The following is an 18,837-nucleotide window of genomic DNA, read 5'->3' as shown; positions in this document are numbered from 1 at the left end:
GTAGCGTTTCCGACACAAGTTACGTTTGGGTAGTAAAATGCGATATTGAATGTTTGTGCTCTAATTCATCCTCCCGTTTAGACCACACAGACGTAACTCTAGGTCTTAGTTTTGTTTTCTTTAGCTCTTTTGTCAGTATAGATAGAAATAAACTTCCAGCTGAAATCTGGGAGACTGCGAGCCGATGGAGAGCAGATTGTATGGATACAGATGAGGCACGCTGCTAGCTAGCTAACAAGCTACTAAGGTAAGAGCAAAAAGCAGTGGCATTAAAGGATTTGTTTATCTTTCTCTGTATACAATGGGTTGTTTATTTCTGCTACTGAACGCCGTTTCTTATAAATACGTATTTGGGAGCGTATAGTGAAAGGTTTGGTGGAAAGCTCACAGATAAAGCGAGTTTCTAAACTTTGAGAAACTCTTTAAAGCCGAGGCCCAGCAGCAGCTTTATGAGGCTGACTGAGCGAGCGGGTGGATGGCATGGATCAATAAACACATCAAGATGTCCTTTTCTTAATCCCCAGAGAGATGTTATAACGTTACCTGACATGTACAAGTGGTTCAAGTACCATTTGACTTTATTATGTAACTCTTTCATTTCTATAGTTGTAGTATTCAGATGTACATTACAGGTGTTGATTTGTAATGTTTTTATTGTTCGGTTGCATCCATGATGTTTCCTTAGTTGTTTTAACTTTAACGTAGAGGCAACCACTAAAACTGAAGGGGTTTTGTTAAGTTGTCATATCTTAAAACACTAAACTCTGACTTCATCTTTGATTCTGTCTTTATGCAATAAGCCTGGGCTTCATGGACAGTCCCTGACATTTTTATGGATATGTTTATTCTGTGTAAAAGAGAACCAACTTTAAAAGGCCTACCATAAACTGGAAAAAAGATATGTGACTGCACTGACCAGCAGAGAAGTCAAAACCTTTCAACATCCTCTTTCAGCAGAATGCACCACACTTTCAAGAAGACGTATGTGAGAGGAACAATGAATCTAAAGTTACAGGATATTTACGTATTTCATCTAATATGATGGTAGTTTCACAGCATACCTACCTAATGACACTTCACAAAACGAGTCATCACACACATATTGGAAACTTCATTATGTTTGTTTTTTGCTTAAATCTCAACAAGGGTTAAAGCAATTAAGTATTTTCACTTTTCATCGTTATAACTTAATTGAACTGTTGCAGCTGTAATCTCTACGGATGTTTTCTTCAGTGCGTTAGTCCCATTAGTTAACTTGTGATTTCTGTGCATTGAAACATTTCAGCCATCTACACATTCCTGAGCACTGAGCAGGGGGCAAGAGGACAGAAGTGGCTTAACCCCTGACACCTCAATGACCTGCCGGTGGGACTGTCATTACAAACTCATGCTGTGCATCCAAAGTTTGCTCAAACCCATTTGGTTTCATTTTAGATAGTAGTGCAGCGTGTGTTCTTTCCAGAGATAGCAAATGTGTCAGGTTAATGCAGAAAACATGTGGAAAATGTGTGTGTAATATAAAGGTATGAAAGGAGTATGAATTGATTCTTGTGCAATATTTACAATATACATTATAGCTTTAATAAGTGCTTGAAAAGTGATGCAGAATGTGTCCGTGCACTTTAGACATTTTGTGCTATTAGACGGTCTGGAACAATGTGATTTTTTTTCCTATTGTAAAGCTACTCGTGAGGGGGTATGAACTGCTCTCTATGTAATGGTGTTGATGTGTTTAAGCTTGTTCACTCTCAGCCACAGTCAAGGGCTTGGTCGCAGTTTAGAATAGATCTGGATTTGCGTGGCGGTGCACAAACATCTAATTCAGTCATCCACATCAAACACGCCACTTCTGAACGCTTGCTCATTTGAGATACATGTAGTTTTTTTTTTTTTTTTGTCCACATCTTTATTACAGTCAGTTAGAGCCTCCAGGCAACATGAAGCTTAAAGCTGGCTGCAGGCAGAAAGAGGTGGAGGGAACCCGGCCGCTCCAAGACTTTCTTTGTTTGCCTTTTAAAGCTTTAGGATTTGTAATACATTAGTGTAACTTTATAGCACTTTTTTATGACACCACCTTGATCTAAGCATCATTACGGTGGAATGATCTATTAGCACCTGGTGAAAATATCAAGCTGCAAAATACTGAGGGATAATGTTTGATTCCCCTGGCAGCTGATGGCTGTACACACTGGCAGCAGGAGTCTAGCCGTACACTTATAAAAGGACTCAAGAATATGTAAAGAATTTGTTTTGCCAGCTGCTGTGTTGGCTACACAAAGCCCTCTCTCTGTCTCTCAGGGAACTCTGGTTTATATAAACTACCCATGACATACACCAACTGGCTACTTAAACGCTGGATGGTTGTCTGTGTTGTAAATCAGTGCAGGGGGAAGTTGTTTAGCTACTCTTCACATCAAGTACAATGCACTTAACTGCACACTTGTTGTAGTTACATTATTAAAGAGAAACATCGTGATAAAACTGATTTCCCTCCAGCTCTGAAGTGTGTGAGCTATTTCTCAGTTCCCTCTTAGGAACAATACTGTTGGCGTTAGTGTTTGTGTGACCTGTAGTTTCTTGTGAACAGTAGGGATTAATCATTTTTAATATCTGATTTTAGGATATGAAGTTGCTTCATATGCAGCCTGTTTACACAAGACACGCCTGCTGCTCTTTTATTCTATTAACCTTTCAGGAGCTGGTAGCTGGTAGGTGATATCCCTCCTTTCAGCCTTGCCTTACGCCTGCACTCAGTAGCCAGTTTATTAAGTAAACCTTGCTAAAACTAATGCAGCAGTCTGGTAATGAATGCAGCTTTCATGAAGGTTCTGATGATAGTTTTTTGGTGTTGATTCAACTGTATGATCATTTTGGAGGCTGCAGTTTGTGGTGTTGTTGAACTGAATTGAATCACATTATACAGAGAGATGTATCTGTTATTTAGCTTGTCCTGTCCTGTGTTAGATCACATTAGTTTAAGCTACGTAATCAACTTGCAACTGAGTGTAGTTTGTTCTTCGACATTCGGTTGAAAAATGATCGTTTCACCACTTTCTGCCAGACAAACGGTACAATGGTGATACCATTTACAAAGATATCTTTGGCATTTAGTGGCTGACATATACACTGGTCTGTTCGCCTGGCTGATTTATTGGCTGATCTTTAAAGTAAATTGGTGGTATTTTGTTGTAGCATACCAGTGTCCATAATATTGGCCAGCTAAAGTATTGACTGTAACTCACTGTCAAACAAATAAATATAGTATAATGTAAGAAATCAGATAAAATATTTGACTGCATTGTCAGGGCCGAGCATGAAGGCATGTGTGAAATGTGTCTGGTGGCGCTCACACTGTGAAATCTACATGTAGAAGTTACTGAACCAAATATCTGCTGCTTTCTCGGTGCCGTGTCATTTGAGATCTGATTCTTGAGTGTCTGGGAATTGCGGGACCTTTTTCCAGAGGGTCTGAGCACCAACATTCCTGGAAAGCCAAAATGAATATTGAGATTCAGAATGAATGCGAGACATGCAGTTACAGAGCAGGTGCTGCCTCTGGGTCTGTGTAAATCATGCGGACTATCCCACCACCATGTGTTTCACCCTTTTTAGTGGTGGCAAAAATTGCAGGCCAGAAAGAGTCTTGGCATTGGTCGTCTGTGAGGAGAAAGATAAGTGAAGTTCAGGTCTATTTGCAAATCTGAGAAAGTTTTAAGTTTATTATTCTACGTAGTGCTCACAGTCTATGGGTGGAAGATAACAATTTGCTAAAACTTGGTGCATTACATCTGTCCTTGTTTTATGTGAAGTTCAGGTTTTTGTGCTTTGTCCCTGTTCAAATAAAGATGCGTGAATTTGTAAGTTTCTAACTGGTTATCCATTTTACTGGCACTTTGAACATCCAGGAGATGGCAGCAGAAATGCATTGACCAGGTATTAGATGATTGAACTGTCTCGCTAACAGGTTATTGTTGTAGTTGTAAGAAAACAGAGGATGTCAGCAGTGTGAGAGAGTCATCAACAGTCAGTTACCCAGTCATAGATCCTGCTATAACTATTAATGAAAGCATGAGCTTGGCTTTATATATTATGCTTGAAAGCAGGAGCTGTCCCACAAACCTGGGGCCAAAAATTTATAAAAGTTATTAGTTTCTAATATCATGTGAATAAACTGACTGGGGCTGCGACCAATGAATATTTTTATTGTTGATTAATCTGTTGAATACTTTAATTGTGTGGGAGGAGAAATGCCAATCACAAGCTCTAAAACAGACTTTATAGCTTAAATGTCATTGCTCATATGTTTCTCCTGGGCCCTCAGTCTGTGTCACACTGTGTGTGTTTGTTATAGTAATGGTGCTTTTGTAATAAGAGACATTTCGCACAGGTAGCCACCACCCATCCTTTAGCACACTGATAAGAAGGTAAAATGAGGCGTAATTTCTCGGTGTGTGTGTTACTGACATAGTTTCAGACTCAGACGGGAGCACTGAGTTATATGATACTGACTCCAGTGTTCAGCCCTCTCTTTATGTGGCCACTCCTCTGCAGCAGGCAGCGCTTTCTTAGTGGGCGAGTGCCTCATTCCTGTCCAGACTCTACTCACCTCAGGTTTTGGGCATTTCCATTCAAGTCGGGAATTCTGAGGGAACGTTTTCACTCTCTGGATTTTGACAGTTTTCCTCAGTGTCTCATAAAGTAAGTAGATTTTTCAAGTTTTGTCCAATTGGCAGTGTTTCGTGCACTGTAGGCATTTTTTTTAATTCACCTGGTATCTTCTGAGTGAGTTTGGATATATGCAGAATGACTGTCATGTGTTCATAGTATTCTTTAATTAACATTTCATCCTGAGACGTTTATGCCTTTAAACAGACTGTGTCAGTGAGGTGTGCTTGTTTTGTCTGTGGTACTAACATTGACACAGAATAATGGGGAACAAATGCTTTCGGCTCGTGTTGTGTAGTCCGGAGCAGTTTCTTGTCACCTTCAGGGTGGGAAGAACACCTTCCATTTTTTTTATATGTGTGTTTAAGTGCTTGTATTTGTGAGTATAGTAGTCAAATAAAGTATCAAATATGGACAATTGTTGTAAAATGTTTGACAGATAAAATACATCAAACCAAACAATTGATCAGAAAAACGTTACACGCTGCTCAGTATAGTTCATGCTGGTATATTGTGATGCCAAGATACCGCTTATCAGTGCATCGAACTAGAGTAGTTTCGGTTGCCTCCCTTTTAAAGCGTGGTCCCATCCCTGTGCCATGAAGGGATGTGAGTCTGCTGGTTTTTCAGGGGATTTCAGCTCATCTTGAACTGGTGAGCAGGGAAGTGAAAACTAAAAACACTCCAAGACATATGAAAACCCCAGCTTTTAAAGTACAGTGTGTCTTTGTGTGTGTTGTTGAATAAAATTGCGTACTTGATGTGTTACGTACTGTATTAGCTCATCATATTTTTTGGTGTTAGTTGAGTAATCAGTGAGTTTATCCGCATGCCTATAATGAACAGAACACCATATCCATAACTATATTGATGACTGAATAATCATTAAAATAATTTATGTTGACCAGTTTTTCCCTCTTTTGCATTGTTGTAAATAGAATTTAATTTAGGCTGTTGGTCGGATAAATGAAAGTATTTGAAGTCGTCATCTTGGGCTGTAGGAGCATGTGATGGGTACTTTTTAATATTTTCAGACATTTTATTGATGATTAGTCAGTTAAAGGTGGGGTTGAGTCATTGGAGGAAGGTTGTTGACGTTACCATCTCTCATCTCTCCTCACAATGTGATCACAGGTTAGTGTGTCAGATTTACTGTCCCTCTCGCTCCCCCGTCTCCACTCCTCTTCCCATGAGCACGAGCACGAACGCCACCTCTTGCTGATTGGCTGGAATAGTGTTGTGTGGCTCGGCCTGAGCCACTTTGTTGGTTTCCCACTTACAGAAGCAAGGCTGTGTACAAAAACTGGATTTCTTTTTCAGTGCACACACAGAACAGACAGCGGGCAGCCTGTGAGGAGATATTACTAAATTTCAAGTTCAGTGAATGTTGGCTGTCTTTCTCCAGAATGGCTCACCCCACCTTTAATCAAAAACATGAATGAATGAACCGTTAGTAGCTTCCATAGTGGACTTATTTTTGTGTCTTTTTGTTTTTGCTGTGATCAAATTGATCACCAATGTGAACTCAAACTGCTGCTTGTAGTTTTATGGTGCGTAAACACACAGTTGAAAATCCTGAGCTTGGATTGTTTTCACCCACTGACCAGCATGCAAATTACTGTGTGCAGAATTTATTGTGATGAAGTATTTTTGTAGTTATTAATAGTTTTTTCCCCAAAGAACCAAAGGATACCAAGGGTGGTAGATCATGCAATTATTTCTGCAAAACCTAGCATACATTTATGTTTGTTTGTTATGTTTTTCAAAGTATTCAGTTTGAATTCAGCAGTGTAGCGTGATGTTATTTAAGTGTGCTGTACGTAAGCAGTTTCACCTTAATTTTGCAAACACAGCAGCCAGTTATCTGTGTGTGAAGTGTGAAGGCTGCTGTCAGTCATATGAGCTGCGTGGAGGAGGTGTCATGTTCCGGTCATGTTCAGGATGATAATGACATGCATTTTATGAGTCCCCGTATTCCTGAACGTCACCGTATGGCTAAACCAACCTATGCTAGAAACAAGTCTTGTGTGTCGCAGCTAATGACTTCACCTCATCTAGTTGTTGCAGAAAACAAAACAGTGACTGCTGTGAAGCTTCCTGCAGCTTACTGAGGCACACCTCCCCTGTGTTGGTATGCAGTCACCGCCACATTCCTTTATTCTCTTAGTTAATGATCTAACCAGCAAGTTTCACAGTTTTATCTTACACCAGCTGAATATATGGCTGATGTGTCCTGAGCTTCTTATCGGAAGGAGTGAGATAATGCCGATCACATGACATCAGCGACTAGCAAACAGGCAGTCACAGGAAACACCCTAGACTTGGCAACATGTGTGTGTACTCATGCTTTGGGAGACTATGACTCCACTTGACTGTAGGGTCAAGAGGAGAAGTCACACCTGAATCACTCAAGCTACAGGTCACGAGATTGAGTAATGGGCAGTCTTTGTGTTAATGCTGTTGGCCTTTACATCTGATTTTGGATTTTGACGTCTTCTCTATGGCTTTTGTTTGAAGGTCAGTGACTAGTTGCTTGTAATCCCTTTTATATTCAGGTGTTTTTTTTTTAATTGCCAGTATAGCTTATGTGAAATGTTAGATATTATTTACTCATTAATATTTTGTGGAACTACTTGTTTTTCTTGATGTAATTCACCTTTGTGTGCATATTTGAGACACCGCCACAAATGATCCCTGACTTTTGTGGAATTCAGGTTGATGGGACCTTAGAAAAAGCTCGAAAATTGTAATGGATGCTAAAACTGAAGTGATACCTTACAGGAAATGGTGAGCAGCTGCATTATCCACTGAAGAACAGCAACAGGAAGTCGATCTACTGGCATGGAGGGCAACGGCGAGATCAGTGACACTGACAGTGGCATCATCCTTCATTCAGGTAAAACATTTACTGAATCACTAATGGCATTTTGGAAATGCAGTATGTAGTAGCACAACTGACGACGTCACAAATATTGTGTTAATTGAAGGCGTGCACTTTCATGCAGTATTTTCCAGCCACTGCAGTCTCTCCATGCCGTATTCACTAATGCCACTGCAACATTATTGCATTTGATGGTCCAGGCTACGTTGAAAAATGTTTCTCCATTCAGTTCGTCTCGTTATATAACAGCTTGCAGGAGTGTTCACAGTTCACAACAGCAAGGTTTGGTGTTTGGCTGCATTTCATTTTTAATCTTAGAAGTCTGCATCAGTGGCAACATCAGGAGACCTTCATAGAAAACAAACTGGACTGGAGATTGTCCTGGGCTGATCGCCCAAATAAGTCAGAGGGACACAGGGCAGCGTTATTGAAGTGCTTATTTATATAAGGATTTAAGTGGGGGTTGCCTCATTTCAGAGTTTGAACATTGGCTCGTCGAAGTGTCCTTTGACTGTTCAGACTTGAAATCAATGCTGATAAGTTTGTGTGAGACTTGCACCCTTGATTTAAATGACACATCGATTTAAAAGAAAGCGTTAACCTCTTTTAGCTTGTGGACTCTTGCTGGAGTCCCAAATCAATGTTGAAGCTAAGTACACAGCTTAGTCCAACCCTTTGTAATCTTATCTCACCACCTGGCTTTAGATGTCTTCAAACTGACGACCTGAAATTCCCGATGAACTATAGTCAAAACATAAATGTAATTATATTTGAGTTGTTTATGCCCAAAGAAAGTGAACACAGTCCCAACATGCCAGATGGTCAGCACCTGAAGTTTAACACTTGTTAACATCCCTACAGCGACTGTCATAAATAATATTTTAATGACTCCTGTAGGCTCAGTGCAGTGTTCACAACATAGATCGAAAGTAATTGTGAAAAATAAATCACAACTTCTTAGAGCCAAAAGCGACGTCTTTAAATTGCTTCTTTTTTCCAGCTGACAGTCCAAAACCCAAAGACTCTTCATTTACTATCAGAAATCACAAATGCAGCAAATGCTTCACATTTTTGCTTGAAAAAAGGATTATTCGATTATCAAAAAAGTTAGCAATTGATTTTCTTTTGATCTACTAGATTGAAGTCGATTGATCAACTAATCGTTGCAGCTCTGCTCCTTTCACAGTTTGCCTCATTTTGTTGCTCGACCAGTATTGAATCGGTCACGCTTGTGGTTGACCCAATATGTAGCAAAACGATGTCCTTTCAGAGAATAACACGGTCATAGCAGATTACATGGAGTTAACAGCTACTCTCTGCTTCAGCACAAGCCAAACGTAATTTGTTTTAGGTAATTATTCCAGCCAGTTGGAAATAAGTGCAAGTTATCTGTTTAATTACAGAAAGCAAGTTGTCACGTGAAAACTCAGGCAGAGACTAAAATGCATATGGTCCACTGGGATTTCCTGCAGATTAGTCGCTGTATCCTGCAATTCAGATGATCCAGATTAGAAGTGCTAAAAGTACTGTAAGAAGAAGAAAAGAACAGTGCTCCGCAGATTTTACATTACACTCTTATAGACTTACGATGGATAGTTAAAAAAAAAAAGACTGAAATTGGTTCATCAGAACAGAGCAGTCTTCTTCCACGTGAAAATGTGGCGCTTATGTTACCCACAATGCCTGTAGACAGTTAAATCGGAGATTGAGGCATGTTATGCTAGTAGCGCCTAATGTAGCCACGAGCCTCAAGCAGAGAGAGGAGCGAGCTGCAGGGGGTCTGGTAAGCTTACTTCTGTCTAACTCCACACCTCCAGATTTTCTTCAGTTTTAAACTTCTTTGTCTTAGTCTTCGACCCCAACAGGCGCTGCGTGCGTTCACACAGCTCCCTGTGGAGCGACAAAAGGCTTTATACTACTCTTTCACATATGCTCTTGTACTGTCCAAGACATGTAAACAGAATTAGATGTGGACAAATGGTGGACTCCTGTCTGGATTTTACTCAGGAAATCAGTTGTGCTCTTTTCACGGGTTAGCATGTTTTGTGAATATTAGAGCTGAAACATTCATTATCAATGAGCCAATTGCCATTTGATCAAACAAAACAAGCAGTTTGAATGTGTCATCCCATGATGGGCATTTCTTATCCTTTTCTGGCGTTATATTGATCAAATGATTAATCGATGTAACGGATGCAACACGGCGAATATGTTGCTCTTAGTATTTTATAAGTCGCTCTGTATTTTTGGGTTGCCACAGTAAAGGGCAGTCTCAAAATGTGGTAATCTAAGTTACTCCCTCATATGGTAACAATACCATAGAATTACCAGCAATCATTGGTCATCTTGTTTCTGCTCCACCCAGCAGTGTCTGCTGATTAGTTCTGGCCTTCCTGACATTCCTTGCACTTTAATTGAGCCATGTGACGTCCCCTGTGCACAAAGAAGAGTGTCGATCTATAAAGAATAGAGGGATTGTCACTCTAGGAAGAAGAATTCCTTGGCCTATTGTGGTGCTGTCACACTTCTTTCCTGTCGCACCTCCGACATTTGTAAATACCTGCAGGGACTCTGTTAATAATCTCTGAAGGTATGTGGCGCTCAATGCATGTTGCCTGAAGCCACTCCCACAGTCCTGAGACTAATCTTAATGTCATTAGTCACGAAGGCTGCAGAAGACACACACATTGTTTATAGTTACAAGGATCCTGCCACTCGTTCTGCATGCCACCAGTCAAAACAACGATAAAAAGAAAAGGTACGTTCTGTTCAATGTCGCCATTGTGTTGTCCGTAGTGGCCTGGAGAGTTCACCTGAAGCAGTGTAATGAAAGTGCACAAGCAAAGGTCATAATCAACATGAGCGACATGAGCGACCAGGAAAACTAGGGCTTTTTTTTTTTTTTTTTTTTAACTCCTACAAGTTATTTAATGCTCAAGTAAGACATGGTAAAATGACTGATACGTGACTAAATGCAGTTGTAGCAACATTAGATGAGATCTTTAGCACGATAAAGTGTTCACATGGATGTTGGTCTTCTGCATGTTTGGTTTGCTGAGTTGCCAGTTGATCCCAAAACACCTTTCAGTATAACAATGCAAAAGTCTCCAAAATGACCACATAGTTGAGTCAACATCTCTGTGACAAATGTCAACAAAATCTGAGGCACTTCTCACATTTTTCCATTTTCCATTTATAAACGAAATGATGTTGAAAGTAATCATTAATTATAGTCCCAATTTAACAGTTTTTTTGTGGATATCCCATTGGAATGAAAAGCACTGCTGTTTTAAGTTTTGGCCTTACTTTGTCATTTCTAACTTTAATTTCCACTTACTTCTGGTCTCGTGTTGAGCACTGAATAACAAACGTGTAACAGTCACATCTCTCATGAGCGCATATGCTTCTTTCCTGTTGCGTTACGCAGGTTCTGACAGCCCAACGACACATACGAAGGATGTGACCACACACACACGGGCCATGAAGCTCAAACACCAGGCTCTCCAAGAACGGCTGGAGTTCTGCATACTGGAGCTGAAGAAACTCTGCATCCGAGAAGCCGTAAGTCACAGTAACCTGCAAATCAACAGGCCAGTCATCTGAAAAACTGATGAGGCTGCATAAAAAAATTGCATTGAAAATATGTCCCAGAACAAATGGGTCATGAGTCACGATAATCTAAGATCATTAAAATCTTAATATAGGTGTTAGTAGACCTAGACAAGGTAAAACAAAAAGGAGACACTTGTTACGTAATTAGGCAAGCTGTAACAAAATGTACTCACAATATATGATTCAGCACCTGTTATAAAAGATGAAATAGGTGGAGCAGTTAAGTGCAGGATGTGTGATGACGCACTTTACTGCAGGTTAGCAGAGTAACCTGTTAGAAAGGACGTTTCTGAGATGTGTTTGGCCATTTTTTTTTCTTTTTCTTTTTTTGGAGCCGGCAGATTAATGCCAGATCACAGGCTAATCACAGAGTTTTTTAAATGCCCTGTTGTCCACACAACAACATAAGACTGGGGTTTTCAATCCAGATCTAATTTGAGTGGTTTGAAAACACTGACTTGGTTTACATGGATGTCTAACAAACTGATACATTTTCATTTTTGGCTGAATTAGCTTGGCCTTATCGTCACAGTGGTTGACTCCAGTCAGATGCTCCACTGAGAAGAAACAAAGGGTCTTTTAATCTACCCTCCTGCCCTTTGTGACATTACTATTTTGTCTCTTACCACTGAGCAGAATGCAAACGTCATCCCTTTCCTTTCAGACACATTGTGCAGTGAAATTAGACCACACAATGTGGCTGCAATGAGATTTTTTTTTTTAATGTATCACAGCTTTTGAAGAGGTATCATGGTGGTTCATTTGGCCAAAGCAATTTCAGTGTTCCCATGACAGCCTGGATTGAATCCCACTGAGAGAGACTTCTGTCACGTCAACCTTTCATTTTCAATCTTTTCTGCTGCTTTCTCGCTCTCTCCCATGTAAATGACCAAATAACGTCTAAAAATTGGCACACAAAGTAATTTCGAAACTGGACACATATTCCCGTAGGAGTATCTCTGCCATGCATCAGTGCTTCAGGGTAAAATCCCAGGACTGATCATTCTTTCCTGTTGACATTCGGGCTGGGCACTCCTGTTGGGACACGCTTAGGTGAGCTAATGGCAGGCATGATGCCTCTCCTTCGCTCAGTGACAAAAGAACAACTAATCTTATTGGCTGTACATAAGGTTTAGTCTGTCTGCAAAGGTGGCTGTCTAGGAGTGACTCAAAGTAACAGTGTTTTATGACTGTTCTCCTAACGAAGGCAGTCACAATGAGATGTGTTGCTCTGAATTTGGTTTGGACACGGACACTCGATACAGTGTGAATGTGAGACCCAAAGAATGTGTTGTGAAAGGAAATCTCTGCAAACGCAAAATTGTGCAACAGATTCCTTGAACGTATATGCCTCAACATGTAAGGACAGCAGAATGAGATACTTGTACATCATTTCAAAACTGCCACAGACATGGGTGAATAAACCCTGTGAAGAGATGTGTGTGTCTTTATTTGAACAACTAAAGCAAAAGGATTTATTAGCGTTTAAAAGGATGTCTTTATCTCAATGAAGTATTTACTAAACCAGGATCTCTCCTCAGAAAAATAAACTTTTAGCCATGTTCAAGTGTTGCTTTGTGGACAGTTGGATTAATGTTATTTTTTGTGTTGTTTAGGAGTTGACAGGACGGCTCTCTGATGATTACCCTCTGCTGCCAGGAGAGAAGCCGCCGCAGATTCGTAGACGCATTGGAGCTGCATTTAAACTGGACGAACAAAGTATCCCTCGAGGAGCAGAGGTATAAGCAACATTTAGAGGCTGCAAAACTCAATGATGTCATTTTCAAACAATTCATAAACCTCGTGGACATCCCGTGTTTCAAAAGTCAAGCTGTTGTCATCATGCCTTAACTTTTACAGGAGTCACAGCTGAGTTTAGTGGATGCTGAGTTAGCACTTCAGATGAAGATATTCGAGGCGGCGCGCAAACTCTGTGAGGAAGATCACACGAGTAAGGCTGTGAAAAAGAGCCGCTTACAACAGTGCAAGAGAGAGGAGAAGAAGCTCAAACAGCTACAAGAGACTGCGTTTCAGCTGCGACTGGAGCACGGTCGATCATCTCCACTCCCTGCTTTTAATATTACACAACAAGGTAAGAAACATTCGGCCAAACTGCAGGAGAGTTTGACGTCAAGTCTCTTTCATAATTGTCAGAGAATGCATTCATTCTTAGTTCATAATTTAATGATTTTTTATTGGTTTTCCACAGGCTTGTAGAAATGCATCATTTAAGACTTCACATATATATCAACATGTTTTGCCTGATTTTTCAGATCTGGGTACATCTGATGACAGCTCTCTGTCTGATTCTGTAGTGCAAGATGAAGGTAAGACCCAGTTTCTACCAGTGGAATAGTTGTTCATTTTTTCCAGTCTAGTGCTGAAGAGAGTGAGAGCAGGACAGTATAAAATCAGAGCAATATTTACAATAAAACAATGTTAGCAGGAAGTATCTTGAAGTGCAGTGTCAATGGTTTCTCTTAATAAAAGAATCTATGGAGGAATTCCATGTTTATCAACTCAACTTTCTTTTTTTCCTCTAGAAGTCACAAGCCAGTCATCACAACTGTCCTCAGGGCTTCCCTACACAGGAGAGGCCGATCCTCCCCAGCCTCCCCCTGTGTCCTCACAGTCCGTCACAGATGGCTCCTACCTGTCTCCATCTGTGACTCCACAGCCCCTGTCGTTGACACCAAGCCAGTCTCCCCATCCAAGCCTCGACCCCACGCTGAGTTTAACCTCAAGCCCCGTGTATGACCTTCCTCCCATCCAGAACTCGCCGTGGACAGAGTCTAGTCTTGACCAACCCTACCAGAAGAGCAAGAAGTCACGCTCCTCAAGCAAAACAAGGTAGCAAAGACCATCCATCATGGCTCCTTTCCTGTTCATCAGGTTTTTAGTTTTGAAAAAGTGGGATCGTGTGGCTACTTGTGACATTAATAAGCTTGTGAGTGAATGGTCCTTTGAAAATGCTGAAAAAAACAAACTGATGGAAGTGAATAATTAAAGCTTCACATCTGCCTTAAACTAAACATTATTCAGCCTTTCAAAACTGTTATTATACAACAAGGCAGTGTTGACATTGCAAGGGCTAATTGCTGTACTTGGGCTGCTTTGTATTTCTTTGTTGTTGTTAGCTGAAAGTGAAGACAACATGGAAATTTCTTTTCAATAATGCTGGACAAACTAACTCATCCTGCCAAATTGTTTCCAGTGCAAACCCTTGTTCCTTCCCTGTAGTACAAAGATGATGTCAGTGATGAATGTGCAACACTGCCATCTGCTTTTGCACTGGTGCCACAACAGTCATTGAGAGGAGCCAACACTGAAGTGTAGCAGAAATCCTGCTGATTTATAATGACACTTCATTATAATTCAGGCTATCAAATAATCCAGAGTAAATAATAATAATAATAATAATAATAATAATGATGATGATTTTAAAAAAGTGTGACAATGTCGATTTTTCTTTGCCAGTGTAATAGATTCATGATATGGTCATTTACATACAAAAATCTCTGTGGATGTCTGTCATGATGCACAAAGTCTGGATGTTTAAGAATTTCTGATTTTTTTACTTTATGAAAACACAAACTGAAAAACATATTTCTTCTGCTGCCATTTCTGTGTGTTCGGCAGTCCATCCAAAAGTGAACTGTTGCCACCGTTGGATGCTTCCTTAGCACAGTCTGCTCTGCCAATGCAACTTTCTCATCTGAAGCTGAGCCGTTCCCAGTCAAACAGCGTGCCCTCCACACCAGAGATGCGTGTGCACAGACAGCTGTCCCTCAGGTACCCACACCTTAAGTGCTGCTACAGTACTGTGCGTCAGCAGCACTCTTATGTTGAAGCTGCTGAGGATAACCACATACTTTTATACATATATTTTTTTTTAATCAGGGACTGTGAGATGTACATATTTTAAAGGTTGTAATGTAACAACATGTCTTGTGTGTTTTGCACAGGTTATCCAACCCTGAATCTCCATTTGAAAAGGACCGTGGTCGCACCAGAGGTCCAAGGAGGCGACTGACAGAATACGCAATAACTTTACCAGAGACTCCTCCCCCTGGCATGAACTATGGAAACCCTGCGAGCTCTGAGGATAGCAACTCTGAACACTCGTTTACATCTTATAACAGCTCACCGTGTCAGGAGTTGCCCTGTGATTTGCCCAAACAATATCAGTCTGCATTCCCGCACTCTGGCCCAGTTGGCAGCTATGGACCTCCAGCCTTCCCACGCACTGGCTTTTACCATAATCCCAGGCACCAGTCCAGCCCCAGTTTTCACAAAGCCTATTATAATGAAGAAATGGTCTACCCACCTGATCTGGACTTGGCACGGAGCTATTACGCCCAGCAGGCTCCCTCTCCTTCCAGCAGATATGAGTATTGGTATAAGGATGCCGTTGTGCCCCAGCAGAGAGCACAGAGGCATCTACCGCCTGATATAAGACTCACCTCCTCCCCAGCTCAGTGGGACCATCCACACTTCCAGTCCAGTGGTCTCTCGCAACAAGTAGTGAATGAACAGCTCAAGTCATGGCACCGGCGCAGTCAGCTCAAAGCCCCCAGGTCCCGCTCTCTTGACAGACAGGGAGCAGTCAGAGTTAAAAACGTGTCAGCTCGGGAGTCGACCTGCTACCAAAATCAAAAGTACTACCCACAGGTAAGCAGACAAATTTATGTCTATCAATAAACAGTTTATCAGTCCAAATTACTACAACAAGTGGTATTAAGTAATTACTGACTTAGTAGTTAAAGGCAGGAAAATATTTTCACTTATCTACTGGTGACGATATGTGATCGGTTTTTGTCACATTTTCACAATGTACCCGCTCAGAGTGACTTTGACTGAATGGAATAATACATGGAATCACAGCTTGTGACATGCTAAAGCTCCTGGAAAAGAAAAGGAATTCCGGATCACGTAATATTTTGGAAATTTGCATGTTTGACCAAAAACCTGCTCTTTTCCTGGTATTTTGTGTTGGTTGGTGAACTCAAGATATTGTACAAGAGGTTGTAGAAGAGTTTTCTCAGAAGAGTTTATTCAGACCCACACACACATCGGCCACATTTCATTCTGTTTTCAAATGCGTGCACATTTGTTGAAGGTTGTCAAGGAAGTCCAACTGGATACAGCAGAATGTTTTGTTTTTTTACAATAATGGCAAACTGCTGAATGTACAAGTGAAACCAAAGAGTTGTGTAGCTTATTGTTAGTCTTAGCACAATATGAATGACAAACTCTGCATGCTACACAAGAATGTATGTGTAAACTAAACCCCAGATACGAGACACGTTACTTGTATATCTTCACATCTTAATCATGGTTCTAATAGCATTGTTGCTTTTTGTCTGTTGCTAACTTTCAGGTTATCCAAAGAAGGGCTCCTCAACAAGCTGCAGATGGCACTCGAGGGCACTGGGTTGTAGATGATGGTTCTCACTTCGTAAGTCAAGTGTAAGCCAAGACCTCCTGGACTTGGACTGCAAAATGAACATGTTAACTCAATTTCCAATTACCAAAGTGAAGTAGTCATAAAATCAAGTTGGATGAACTGTTTATTGAAAGGTCACATCATCCTGCTTACCTGCCTGTCTGTACTTTGGCATGTAGAGGGAGGATGAAAAAACTGGAACATCTTACACAATATAATGCAATTTAGTTACAGCCTCCAAAGTCACTGAAAAAGTGAAGCAAACAGCTCCCTGACAATACTTGTTTTTGTCCACTCTCTGTATGTCTGTATGATGTTTTGTACTAACAGTTACAAATGAAGCACTGAGCTGAATGCTTGTTAAATGTTAGAAATGGAAAGGGGATAAACACTCTTTTTTACTGGGCTCTGACTGTGTCCAAAGCCACCGTGAACGTGCTGCCAGCTTCAAACTGGCTATGTACTATCTCAAAAAATAGATTTTATCATCACCACAGAGTTTCTGTGTCATTAAAAAAGGGTTTTTTGATATGAGGAGCAATTAGAAATGAAATGGTAACAGTTAATCTCAGATGAATAAAGCCGTCAGGTACACTGCTTTAGGTACTTCATCTTACGACATAGTGTTTCATCAGATGTGGCTGTCTGAAGCCAAGACACACTGTTAAGTAATGCAAATTTGTGTAGTTTACTTGTTGCAGTTTGATAGATGGAGAGTTAAGCGCTCCTTTTCTCCTAACTGCATGAAGGAGATCAGTTCATTGTACAATAATGTAAATGAGCAACATATTCTTTTTCAAACCACATTGTGTGTATAATATTTCCTTGATTGAGTCACATTTTAATGAACTTGAGCTGCTTAGATTTTATATTTGTTTTATACTTACATGTGTGGCTGTGCCAGCTAACTTGAATTACTAACAGACTTAATCAAGTAGATGAAACGAGATATCTTAACTTTGCAAATAAAGAGTCTTGATGCTTGGCAGCTATTGACGTGTCAAACTGAAATTTAAATGTCCTGAGCTTTAACACAATCTTTATCAGTGTCTGTGTTGGTGCAGCCTTTTTGTCAGAACTCACACATTTTCAGCTCTTGAGGTGAACTGTAACATGTGGTTCACATGTAAGTTTCCAACAAGCTTTTCATGGTTTGAGAATGAGAGAAAATTACTGCAAATTCCACTACAACTACACACTGACTGATCTCTCACGGTGATCTATTTATGTGTTAATTTATTGTGATTTGCACCATTGGACTCATGGAAAGTCAGACTTGAAAATAAAACAAGACATGGACCCGAGTTTGCATAATCCAACAGCAGTAAAGACAGTGTCTAGTCCTGTATGTATATATAAATATACATACATACATATATATATATATATGAAAAACACAATCATGTTACCTTGTGTGCCTCTTTTTTACTGTCTTTTTTTATTTATCAGTTAAAGTAGTTTACGTGGACCTAATAATAATGTGTTACGTTGCTGTTAAAGAAATCTGTGAAAATGTTTTCCCTGTGGAAGAAAATAAAGAGTCATGTTTGCATCATGTTGAGTTTCATTTACTTGCATCACATGCCACTATTTAAATGTCAGAGCCCTCCTAAAGGCCTTTTTAGACATGTCGCTGTAGCAAAAGCACAGGTGCTCAGTTGTAATATTGGCATCTCTACCAGGTGTTGCATTGTGTGCACACAGGTGTGTACTTAATGGTGATTATGTATAAAGGAAGGGCTTAGTGGAAATAAGGCAGTTAGTTATGTAATTAGTTGTTTTGTGCAAGATTTTGACGACTGTTGCTAGGTTGAGGAACTGTTTCATGTATTGTTGCTGTAAACTGCCGTGTAAATTTCAGACATGCTGAACTCAGTGTTGTATTTGAAATAGAAGAATATTCTCTGTTCAGTCATTTTATGGTGAGACGCTTTGGTTAAATGTAAAAATGTACTTCTTCCTTTGACACAGTATGTACTGTAAGTAACTCTCTCTGAGACACAACATACAAACATTCATGTCTGAGCAGTAAAGATGGCTGTTTTTTTCCAGAAAATGGCTTAAGCGCAAGTTTATTATCGGCGTAGTCTCAGCCATCTGTCATGACAAGCTGTGGGAATATAGGCTTCTATCCAACACCATGTTTTTTCTCATTCCCATGTATGATCTCCATGTTTCAGCCTTTTTGCTGTTTTTTCTGACTTTCACTGTTAAATATATCCCCAAGTTCCTC

At 40.3% G+C, this 18,837-nt stretch overlaps 1 protein-coding gene across 2 annotated transcripts; it reads left to right on the top strand.

Annotated features, from left to right (window-relative positions):
* On the top strand, positions 1-18,119 carry inavab (innate immunity activator b). 2 transcript variants are annotated; one of them, XM_076745861.1, is made up of 10 exons: positions 1-247; positions 7,447-7,561; positions 10,974-11,107; positions 12,775-12,897; positions 13,019-13,250; positions 13,432-13,485; positions 13,702-14,008; positions 14,798-14,950; positions 15,124-15,829; positions 16,539-18,119. In XM_076745861.1, exons 2-10 carry the CDS (start codon positions 7,507-7,509, stop codon positions 16,629-16,631), a joined length of 1,857 nt encoding a protein of 618 aa, XP_076601976.1. In that variant the 5' UTR covers positions 1-247; positions 7,447-7,506; the 3' UTR covers positions 16,632-18,119. The 2 variants fall into 2 exon arrangements, with proteins under 2 accessions (XP_076601976.1, XP_076601968.1); XM_076745853.1 differs by lacking the exon at positions 1-247 and adding an exon at positions 4,607-4,698.
* The last annotated feature ends 718 nt before the right edge of the window (positions 18,120-18,837 follow it).

Source organism: Chaetodon auriga, chromosome 2, assembly GCF_051107435.1.
Source record: "Chaetodon auriga isolate fChaAug3 chromosome 2, fChaAug3.hap1, whole genome shotgun sequence".
In the NCBI taxonomy this organism is placed as follows: domain Eukaryota; kingdom Metazoa; phylum Chordata; class Actinopteri; order Chaetodontiformes; family Chaetodontidae; genus Chaetodon; species Chaetodon auriga.
The sequence above is the reverse complement of the archived record's forward strand: the minus strand, read 5'-3'. Positions and strand labels throughout refer to the sequence as shown.